This window comes from Triticum aestivum, chromosome 1D, assembly GCF_018294505.1.
Source record: "Triticum aestivum cultivar Chinese Spring chromosome 1D, IWGSC CS RefSeq v2.1, whole genome shotgun sequence".
In the NCBI taxonomy this organism is placed as follows: domain Eukaryota; kingdom Viridiplantae; phylum Streptophyta; class Magnoliopsida; order Poales; family Poaceae; genus Triticum; species Triticum aestivum.
Window position 1 is genome coordinate 65143151 of NC_057796.1, and position 11446 is coordinate 65154596.

The 11446-nt window shown below is 50.1% G+C and overlaps 1 protein-coding gene across 2 annotated transcripts; it reads right to left on the bottom strand.

Annotated features, from left to right (window-relative positions):
* Window positions 1-789: 789 nt before the first annotated feature.
* On the bottom strand, window positions 790-6260 carry LOC542954 (shaggy-related protein kinase alpha). Of its 2 annotated transcripts, XM_044592355.1 has the most exons (13): window positions 6077-6260; window positions 5153-5334; window positions 4976-5068; window positions 4822-4881; window positions 4438-4710; window positions 4266-4340; window positions 4103-4159; window positions 3881-4021; window positions 3743-3793; window positions 3518-3613; window positions 3360-3443; window positions 3109-3211; window positions 2569-3020 (listed from the first exon to the last, which is right to left on the bottom strand). In XM_044592355.1, the coding sequence occupies exons 2-13, from the start codon at window positions 5267-5269 to the stop codon at window positions 2938-2940; spliced, it is 1233 nt and encodes a 410-aa protein (XP_044448290.1). In that variant the 5' UTR covers window positions 5270-5334; window positions 6077-6260; the 3' UTR covers window positions 2569-2937. The 2 variants fall into 2 exon arrangements, with proteins under 2 accessions (XP_044448291.1, XP_044448290.1); XM_044592356.1 differs by lacking the exons at window positions 4103-4159; window positions 4266-4340; window positions 4438-4710; ... (2 more) ...; window positions 5153-5334; window positions 6077-6260 and adding an exon at window positions 790-1843 and having other exon boundaries at window positions 1933-3020; window positions 3881-3994.
* Window positions 6261-11446: the final 5186 nt, after the last annotated feature.

Genomic DNA, 11446 nt, shown 5'->3' on the forward strand with positions numbered 1-11446 from the left:
AGCAGACCCCGTATACCGCCGACCCACAAAACTCGTTTACAGTTCGCGGGAAAACGGCTTTGCAGGCCGGCTCGGGCGGCGGCTGAGCAGACCCCGCATAGCGGAACCGTTTTAGGGTTCCGCTATGCGGGGTCTGTTCGGCCGCAGCCCGCGCCAACCCGTAAATCAGATGGGTTTTTATCTGAATTTGACACATATGACACAACAATGCATATCGCATCCGAAAGCACAAGCACAAGTACTCACCGGCTGCTCGGGGCGGTGGCTCTGCGGCGGTCGATCCCGGGGCGGCGACGGCGACTCGGGGCGGCTCGGCTCGGCGGATCCGGGGAGTCGGTGAAGCGGCTAGGTGGAACCGGGTGAGGGGCGCCCCGGCGGCGTGATTCCGTCCGCAGATATGGCCGGAATCGCCGGCGGCGGACGGGCGGAACCGATGGCGGGCGGCTGCGGAAGGGGGTGGGGAACGCGCGCGGGCTGAAATGTCCCTCCCGCCAACCACTTTTCTGAGATACAGGGCACCGTCGGGTCGAGGGGGAACCTGTGTTTTCGCAAGTTGGAGGTGGGATTTTACCGCGGCCCTCAAAAAATTTTACGGGTCCAACGCATTTATAGTGTCTGATCGGACCGCTTTTTTCACACGGACCCATATTTTGACGTTATTTTGCGGATCGGAGCATTATACGTGGTCTGCTAGAGATGCTTTTAGTGAACATCTATTCTCAGTCCCAGTGAATGCATGATATCGTGACATACTCATGCGAGTATAATCTTTTTGTTTGGGAAAAAAAATTCTAAAGCATACTCTATATAGTCCTGAGCAAGTTCCCAACAATTCCAGTAAAAACTACCCGTGGAGCGGATCTTATTAGTAGCTGAGGAAACAACGGTCGAGGTGTACCTGATCCAGTTTTTTGTCTTCGCTTTAATAAATGCTACTAGTACTTACACCTCGACCAAAACCACAAGTGGTCGTGTTCTTATTTGCACAGTGCCTGGAGCTTGGTGCGCGGCTGGGAGAAGTCGCCGGAGAGTATCTTGGAGGCGACGATAGCGTTGGCGTCCTCGGTGTAGTGCACGCCGTCCCAGCTCACGTGCCTCTCCCCCTCCGGGCACGCCGTCGCCGTCGGCTGCCCGCACGTCTTGAGGTTCACGTAGTTGTACGGCGGCCCGCCGTGGCCGCAGCACGCCATCAGCGGCCGCTCGATGCCGTACTGGTCGTGGTTGGCGAACAGGTCGTACTTGACGGCGTACATGTCGGTGCACACCACGCTCGCGCTCCCGCAGTACTCGTCCGCGAGCCGGCGGCACGCTGCGGCGAGGTTGGCGTTGAGCGCCCGGGCGGCGGCGTTGTAGCGGGCGAGGCAGCCGGCGGGGTCAAGCTCGTCGCCGGGCCTCTGCCGCAGCGCCAGCGTCTGCGGCAGGCACCCGATGGGCCCCGTGTTGTACACCCAGAACTTGCGCGCGCCGCTGGCGTACAGCGCCCGGACGGCCTCCTCGACCTTGGCGGCGACAGCCGCGAGCGGGCCACCGTCCGCGACGATCTCCGGCAGCGTGAGGTTGGCAAGGAAGGCGAGCGTGATGTCGTTCTGCCCGACGTCGATCGAGTACACGCCTCCCCGGAAATCCTCCTCCGGTAGCATCGAGCCCTGCCCCAGCGGCCGGAGCTCCCGGGTCCGGTTCTTGAAATGCAGGAACTGGTTCACCTGCGTGGCCATGGTGAACGGGATGGCGCTCTGGTTGCTCGCCACCGCCGCCCCGGCCACCGCGAAGTTCACTCCATCGGTGAAGTTGGGACCCGACGACTCCAGGTACGGGCTCAGGTACCTGATCCCCAGGTTCTCGGCTGCACAGGCATGCGATCGATGGCACGTAGCTGATGAGCTCTGCTTGGATGGAACTAAACGAGCAATGGTTTGGACGCAAGGTACGTACCAATGAAGTCGATGTAGAGGCGGCCGTCCGACCAGCGGCCGGTGGTCCGGTTGAAGAAGCGGCGGCCGGCGGGCGGGCCGAGGTAGAAGCCGTAGGCGGCAGGGAGGGAGCCAGTGTCGGAGTTTGAGTCGCCGAAGTTGAACAGGACGCACCTGCCATCCGTCCTGCGTGGGAGTTCACAGCACTCCAGCGCGACGACGACGGCGGCGAGGGTCACGAGCCCTCGAAGCATTCTTACCATGTTCTCTCGATTAATCAGCTTCGATCTCAACTACTTGCTCCAGCGTTTCCTTATCCTCCTCCGAAGTTGACTATTTTGTAGGTGTCTGGGTCGACTCTTCCTTTTTTAATGTCAACCGATTCTTTGACCAGCTGGATATAATCATACAAATAAAGGTTTCATTGATCTTCTTGCTATGTCTTCATCGATCTCCATGGAACCCAAGGGTAAGGATAAGGGGACTGAGCGAGTACCCCTGGGCGTAGCCACACCTTTTCCTTCTTTTTCTTAAGAGAATGCAGGCCCTCAGCCTGATTTGCTGGGATACAAACACGAGGCAGCAGTATCTACTCAAGTTCAACAACTTAGTGGTTGAGGATTTGTCAACTTGTTCAGTTTGTACCAGATAGCAAAAATGAAAAACTTGAGAGTATCTGACAGAACAATGTGATGAGTACAAATGAATTATAGCCTCGATCCATGAACAAATACTGGACCAAATATTGGCGGTACATAGGGTGCATCCTTCATTGCATAGCACATGAGCTCAGGGGAAAACGGTCGAAACACTTCTCATCTACTTACAGTATCATGGGTGGTTTGTTACATCGGCAGTAGGGGGAAAGAATACATGGCATCGAGGTCTCGGACGAGAAAAGGAATAATAATCACATGTGTCATCGCCTATATCCCGTGTGGCTGCAGACAATCTCAAACTCCTGGGGTTTCTAGTAGACAACAACTGGATTTGTTCTGAACTAAACTTCAAGCAGCCGTCTGGCGGATCACCATCCTACAAAGGCACAGTTCTTCCGAGCATGTTCAGGGATGAGCTTCACCAGGATGTCCATCGGCACACCCTTCAACTCTGTTCAAGTCCAGCACACCAGAGTTGAAGATAAGTAGGGTTATAAACATTTGATTAGTGCGAGTGCTAGTTGATGTTGTAGACTAACCATGGGGCTTAAAGTTAAAGAGGGGAGGAAGAAAACGGCCGTTCGGCAAACGGGTGTTTGGGTCCCGGAGTTCATCGAAGAATGGATGAATTAATGCTTCCAACTGTATCAGGAAAGCAAGTATGAATGTAAGCTACAGCTTGCACAAAACAGCATCCGTTCGAATACAGGGAAGCAAAAGCATTTAATTTAACAGTGATGACTATAAATCAAACTTCTCTAGGAAACAGTATTTGCTCAGCAACACTCACAGCAGTTGAACGCAGGCTTGGTGAATATTGCAAGAGTCTGGAGACAAGATCTACTGCTTCAGCAGGCATTCTTTTATGGAAGATCTGATGGGAATAAAAATAGTAATGTTATACTGAAGCCTTAGAAGCAAATAAAACAGCCAACACAAGGTTCCTACCTTGTGCCATGGGTGAGCTTTGATTTGTGGGAATTTAAACTCCGTATAATTTGGATTCATGCACTTAATTTCTTCTCTTGTAGGGGTACCTAAAACCTGATGGGAAACAATGTAAGTAGGTGTAAATACAACTGAAAGATGGTAACTTCCTTGGAAACAATGTAAACAGGAGCAAATACAATTAAACAGACAGCAACTTCCAGGGGAGAAAGATTGTGAATGTACCTTGATGATTTCAACAAGCTGATCAACACCACTGTCGCCAGGGAATATAGGCTATTAAGAAAGAGAATGGATCTTAGGCTGACAGATCCCATAAGCTGGATAGTTTAATAATCACATATAAATTGTTTGGTCACTTACCTGTCCTAGAAGGAGTTCAGCAAGAACACAGCCAGCAGACCAAACGTCAATTGCCGTTGTGTATTCAGTAGCACCAAATATGAGCTCTGGGGCTCTATAGTACCTTGAACAGATATAGGAAATATTTGGTTCTCCTTTTACCTATCAAAAATAAAAAATAGTTAGACAACATGAAAATGGCAATGTCGTGAAGTGTGAATATCAGGTAATGTATGATCATACCAACACTTTCGCACTTCCGAAGTCACATAATTTCAATTGGTGCGTATGTGGATTCACCTGGCAAAAATAATTTTTCATCAAATCAGCTGGCTATACCAAAAGTAGTGCTTAACTATACATTAAATGCTTCACGAAGTGTTCAATTGATGTGTAATGTACGAACCAGAAGATTTTGAGGCTTGATGTCTCTGTGGCATACTCCAATGCTGTTGTGAATGTATGCCAAAGATCTACATATCTGTTAATTATAATGAATTTAACAACTTATGGTCAGTACTAAGCAGTGCTTGAATAGATTTAACAGATTTTCGGCAGGAAAAGAGCATGAACTTTACCTGATACATGTACAGTTTTGCATATATCAATGGCATGCGTTGGTTCATCTTGTTATAATGCTTAATGACACGATGAGCAGTCTCCGGCACATACTCAAGCACCAGGTTGAGGTAAAGCTCCTCTTTCTCAGTCTTTGAGAAAAAACAATGCTTTAAAGCCACAACATTTGGGTGGTCAAGAACTCGCATCGTTTGCAGCTCACGGTTCTTATATCTCTTGTCTTGAAGAACCTTCTTTATAGCCACCGTCTCGCCAGTTTCAAGACACTTAGCCTATGCAAGATCATTCAGAAAAAGTTGGAGCCATCAGGAATTACTAAATAAAAGTATACACAAATTAACACATCAAGAAACTAAATAATACTGATTTATCCAGTAACAAACCTGGAAAACAGTTCCAAATGACCCATTACCAACCACACGCTCAGCCATGTAGCTAATGGTCTGCAATGCAGATACATAGCTTAGTAGAGAGAAATTATTGAGCTTCGGAGAGGATTGCAATAACACCACTTACTAATATAGATTTTTTACATACCTGTTTTGCTTGCCCATTTCTTCCCTCAATGCTTGTGACTATAATATGGCCTGGTTCCGTCCCATTGCCGTTGACTACTATATCCTCAGGGTCCTGCGTTGTTCAGACACAAAATTAGGAACTGATCACCTGCCAAAAGACATAAAGTGAAGTGGTCATCCAGTCTAGGGAAATTACCCTGTCATCCCTTATGCTCATATTGCCCATCTCGTTCGGAAGTCGGTCGGCATCACCACTAGTACTCGTGTCATTCTGAAAGCGCGAGGAAGGACGCACCACACCAACCGAGGCCATAATGTGGTAGAATTACCCAATAAGAGTTACAGGCTACCGTTCAGAATGCACCGTACTTGGTTAACCTGCAAAAGGCAACATTGCTGTGAGTCAGAAACGTACAGGTAAGTCGATCGCTTAAAGGAGGTGGCCAGGATAATTGTCTAAGGACGTCCACTTCTGGTTGCAGACAATTTCTATTGCTTGATAGGCTTGAAGATGCTGAAAGGTTGTAATTTTACACTCCCGACGCCTTCTCGACTGCCAAATTCCTATCGATATTGGAGAGCCTGTTCTCGGTGGCTCAATCCACCTCTCGTCACAAGCAGGAATTAAACTGTAGTTCCTACATATCATAAAGCTCTTTCTAAAAGTCTGATCACGCAGGGCATACTCGGCAAACTCGATACCCACCGCTAGCTTCCGAAAGCTTGTTGACCAATTCGCGTCTCCTTGCTTGGTACGGTAGGCATATATAGAAATTAAAAACGACACAATTCTCGATCCAGGTCACCATATTTGCATCGAAGCCCGCATCCATCCTCACCAACTCCCCTCCAATCCAAGACATTCAGGATCACCGAGAACCCAGCAGAGGACGCGATCGAGCTCCGAGCCCCAAATTTTGCAAGCCAGAAGAGGGGGGAAAAAAGGAAAACAAACACCTATCATCCGAAACGAGGGCAAGCCATCACCTAAAACGCAGCACCCTAAGACCACCGAACCCTAGAACCACGGCTTCCTCCCTCACGCTCGCGCAAGGACCAGCCGGAATCGACGGATCGGACCCGAACCGGGATAGGATTGATTGATCGATCGATCGATTACCTGCCGGATCAGAAGGCCGGCCTGCCCGACGCGGGGATCCGGTGCGGAATCCGCCTGGCGCGGGGATGAATTTCCCCCCTCCCTCCCCAGCTCCGGCGCGGGACGTGGGGGGACGATCGGAGGAGAGGAGGGGGTGGCGAGCGAGCGAGCAGAGCAAATGAGAGGGAGGGGTGGCAGGGGGGGAAAGAGGTTATAATGCGGAGGAGGAAAAAAAAGATGTGATTAATTAATTAATTGCGTTGGTTCATTTATTACTCGTTGATTAATTAATTAGTAAAACCTGTCCGTTTGACCGTTGAAAGGTTCTGGCCCCGGGGCGCCCTCCCCGTGTCATGTGGTGTGGGGCCTCTTTATCTCTCTATATGTGTTTCTTATATTTTCGGTCCCATTGATCAAAACGTACATAGCCTTTTTTTTTACCGTAATACAGTTGCAGATGCTCATATACAAGCACATACTACTTGTAGTAGATAGGAATGTCTCCCCCTACTGAATAAATGCACATCCATGTACTCCCTTGGTTTTTATTTACCCCACGCATATTAGTTTTAGTCAAAGTCAACTTTGACAAAATTGTAGACAAAAATATTAATATATACAGTAACAAATCAATACCAATAGATTCATTATTGAATATAATTTCACATCATATAGATTTGTTATGATAAATATTTATATTATTTTCTATAAACTTAGTTATGAAATTTGACTTCGGTCAAACCTAATAAGCAGAGTAAATAAAAATGGAAGGAGTTTTTTTAGAAAAGGAGGACGACCCCCGGCCTCTGCATCTGGACGATGCATACGGCCATTTTATTAATTATTGACACAAGACCTTACAGAGTCATACAACAATAAGCCTAAAGCTATCAAACTAAGCAACATCTGTCGCTATCCCTATCCAGTTGATGTAGGGGCGCTGAAAGTCTTGGCCTAATACCAAACAGACCTCGCAGCCAAACCTAACATCTAAGACTTGAGGTCCCAACCAGGACGCCTGCCGGGTATGGGCACCCATCAGTCTGGCGTGCTTCTCAACCAGGACGCCTGCCGAGTATGAGGCCGCCGCAGCCACCTACCACCAATCCATCTTCAGAGCTGTACCGCTGCATCAACCTTGCCCGGTCTAACTGCCCCGACGCCACCACGACGCCAGGCAGCGTCACCCTCCTGCGCGAGTCCTTCTCCGCTCATCAGGCGCCGACTCTCCACTGCGCCACGCCGCCGAGATCCGCCGTCATCAATGGAGCAGAGGAAACACCGCTCCTCCTCTTGTCCCCTTCAACCAGCACTTGCTCCAAAACGATGCCCCCATGAGGGAGAACGATACCGAAGGCACCGTCATCGTCCGATCCGGTATACCCAGCTCTAGGGTTTCCCCCGGAACTTCCCGATCAGGTTGATGTGACCTGCAACGACGATGTCTCCAGAAGGGAACGACGTCTGAGACGCCGCCATCGTCCGCCAAGACCGCGGTCAGGCGCGATTTTCACCGGAAGCCACGTCTTCCCGACCTCGTGGCTGGCTGGAACCGAGCGGAACCTCGCCACGAAGACGTATGTCGCCGTCGGTACTCCGGCGGAGATCCGGCATCTCCTCACCGGTCCCTCCACGCGCCGCCGGTCGGCGGAAGGCCTCCCCGCGACGGATCCAAATGGGGCGTTGGATCCGCAGTGACCGCCATCACCATCACGACCAGGACAGCCCACCCCGCCGCATGGGGCGCTGCCACCGCCGCCGTCCATGCAGGGCCGCCGCTCCGCTGGCGATGGTGCTCCGGCCCCCGCCGCACAGCCCGGATTCGCCGTCCTAGCCGTCGCCGTTGGATCGCACGAGACGAGCCGCCCCCGCCGCCTCAAATGGGATTCGCCGCATCCACCCGCCCAGAAACCTTCGGCACCGGGCCCGCCGCCACCGCGGCCCACGCCGGCGGCAGCGGCGGCAGGAAGGGGCGGCAAGAAGGTGCTGGCGGCGCTCGGGTTTTGGGGCCCCTGGCGCCGCCTGGGGGGAGGCGACGCGAGGGGGAGGGGAAGCCCTTTAAAAATGAGGCTAGAGGGAGTAAGTCTAGGACTTGAACTCTAATGGTTTGTTTCCACCACAAGAACTAACAATCTGAACTATGCTCAGTTTGCGTATATAGGCCATTTGGTTGGGGCAATTGGAACTAAGGGAATATGAAGTGAAACGGTAAATTTAACGCCAATTAAGGATCTAACTCATGTTGTTTTAGTAACATGGGAGGGGTGAGAATTGGGGAGGAATTGTTTTAGTCATTACATCTTTACCTTTCATCATGACTTTGTTATTATCTCTTAGCTACTCCCCAATTCCCACTGACCAAACAAGGAAGAAACTTCTCTCTAAAAATTTCACACCTAATTCTAATTAGATACCAAATAAAGGATTAGGAATAAAATTATACATCTCATATATAATCTCAATACAACTCCCTCCACCACATTCACATCCCTTCCTAATAGTTCTCACACACATTAGGATTATTAGGGTTGAATTTCATAGTGTTGAGCCTCCATTGGGGGGTGGGCTGGAGAGCGACCATATAATAAGAGTGAGGAACTTGTTGGGGATCGTTGCAGAATTTTAAAATTTTCTACGCATCACCAAGATCCATCTATGGAGTCTACTAGCAACGAGGGGAAAGGAGTGCATCTACATACCCTTGTAGATCGCGAGCGGAAGCGTTTAAGTGAACGGGGTTGATGGAGTCGTACTCGTTGTGATCCAAATCACCGATGACCGAGTGCCGAACGGATGGCACCTCCGTGTTCAACACACGTACGGAGCAGCGACGTCTCCTCCTTCTTGATCCAGCAAGGGGGAAGGAGAGGTTGATGGAGATCCAGCAGCACGACGGCGTGGTGGTGGAAGTAGCGGGGATCCCGGCAGGGCTTCGCCAAGCACAAGCGGGAGAGAGAGGTGTCACGGGAGGGAGAGGGAGGCGCCAAGGGCTAGGGTACAGCAACCCTCCCTCCCCCCTTTATATAGGCCCCCTGGGGGGCACCGGCCCTGGGATCCCATCTATGGGGGGGCGGCGGCCAAAGGGGGGAAACTCCCCCCCCCCCAAGTCAGGTGAGGCGCCCCCCACCCCCAGGGTTTCCAACCCTAGGCGCAGGGGGAGGCCCATGGGGGGCGCACCAGCCCACTAGGGGCTGGTTCCCCTCCCACTTCAGCCCATGGGGCCCTCCGGGATAGGTGGCCCCACCCGGTGGACCCCCGGGACCCTTCCGGTGGTCCCGGTACAATACCGATAACCCCTGAAACTTTCCCGGTGGCCGAAACTGGACTTCCTATATATAATTCTTCACCTCCGGACCATTCCGGAACTCCTCGTGACGTCCGGGATCTCATCCGGGACTCCGAACAACTTTCGGGTTTCCACAAACTAATATCTCTACAACCCTAGCGTCACCGAACCTTAAGTGTGTAGACCCTACGGGTTCGGGAGACATGCAGACATGACCGAGACGCCTCTCCAGTCAATAACCAACAGCGGGATCTGGATACCCATGTTGGCTCCCACACGTTCCACGATGATCTCATCGGATGAACCACGATGTCGAGGATTCAATCAATCCCGTATACAATTCCCTTTGTCAATCGGTACGTTACTTGCCCGAGATTCGATCGTCGGTATCCCAATACCTTGTTCAATCTCGTTACCGGCAAGTCACTTTACTCGTACCGTAATGCATGATCCCGTGACTAACTCCTTAGTCACATTGAGCTCATTATGATGATGCATTACCGAGTGGGCCCAGAGATACCTCTCCGTCATACGGAGTAACAAATCCCAGTCTCGATCCGTGCCAACCCAACAGACACTTTCGGAGATACCCGTAGTGCACCTTTATAGTCACCCAGTTACGTTGTGACGTTTGGCACACCCAAAGCACTCCTACGGCATCCGGGAGTTGCACGATCTCATGGTCTAAGGAAATGATACTTGACATTGAAAAAGCTCTAGCAAACGAACTACACGATCTTTGTGCTATGCTTAGGATTGGGTCTTGTCCATCACATCATTCTCCTAATGATGTGATCCCGTTATCAATGACATCCAATGTCCATAGTCAGGAAACCATGACTATCCGTTGATCAACGAGCTAGTCAACTAGAGGCTCACTAGGGACACGTTGTGGTCTATGTATTCACACATGTATTACGATTTCCGGATAACACAATTATAGCATGAACAATAGACAATTATCATGAACAAGGAAATATAATAATAACCATTTATTATTGCCTCTAGGGCATATTTCCAACAGTCTCCCACTTGCACTAGAGTCAACAATCTAGTTACATTGTGATGAATCGAACACCCATAGAGTTCTGGTGTTGATCATGTTTTGCTCTAGGGAGAGGTTTAGTCAACGGATCTGCTACATTTAGGTTCGTATGTACTTTACAAATATCTATGTCTCCATTTTGAACACTTTCTCGAATGGAGTTGAAGCGACGCTTGATATGCCTGGTCTTTCTGTGAAACCTGGGCTCCTTGGCAAGGGCAATAGCTCCAGTGTTGTCACAGAAGAGAGTCATCGGGCCCGACGCATTGGGAATCACCCCTAGGTCGGTAATGAACTCCTTCATCCAGATTGCTTCTTGCGCTGCCTCTGAGGCTGCCACGTACTCCGCTTCACATGTAGATCCCGCCACGACGCTTTGCTTGCAACTGCACCAGCTTACTGCCCCTCCATTCAAAATATACACGTATCCGGTTTGTGACTTCGAGTCATCCAGATCTGTGTCAAAGCTAGCGTCGACGTAATCCTTTACGACGAGCTCTTCATCACCTCCATAAACGAGAAACATATCCTTAGTCCTCTTCAGGTACTTCAGGATATTCTTGACCGCTGTCCAGTGTTCCATGCCGGGATTACTTTGGTACCTTCCTACCAAACTTACGGCAAGGTTTACATCAGGTCTGGTACACAGCATGGCATACATAATAGACCCTATGGCCGAGGCATAGGGGATGACACTCATCTTTTCTCTATCTTCTGCCGTGGTCGGGCATTGAGCCGTGCTCAATGGCACACCTTGCAATACAGGCAAGAACCCCTTCTTGGACTGATCCATATTGAACTTCTTCAATATCTTGTCAAGGTACGTACTCTGTGAAAGACCAATAAGGCGTCTTGATCTATCTCTATAGATCTTGATGCCTAATATATAAGCAGCTTCTCCAAGGTCCTTCATTGAAAAACACTTATTCAAATAGGCCTTTATAATTTCCAAGAATTCTATATCATTTCCCATCAATAGTATGTCATCCACATATAATAAGAGAAATGCTACAAAGCTCCCACTCACTTTCTTGTAAACACAGGCTTCTCCATAAGTCTG

Excerpts from the sequence above, each read along its gene's own strand:
- LOC542954 (XM_044592355.1), bottom strand. The coding sequence starts at position 5,269 with ATGGCCTCGGTTGGTGTGGTGCGTCCTTCCTCGCGCTTTCAGAATGAC. Across the intron at positions 4,882-4,975 it reads GAAATGGGCAAGCAAAACAG|ACCATTAGCTACATGGCTGA; the intron begins GTATGTAAAAAA and ends TCTGCATTGCAG. Across the intron at positions 4,022-4,102 it reads TCGGAAGTGCGAAAGTGTTG|GTAAAAGGAGAACCAAATAT; the intron begins GTATGATCATAC and ends TATTTTTGATAG.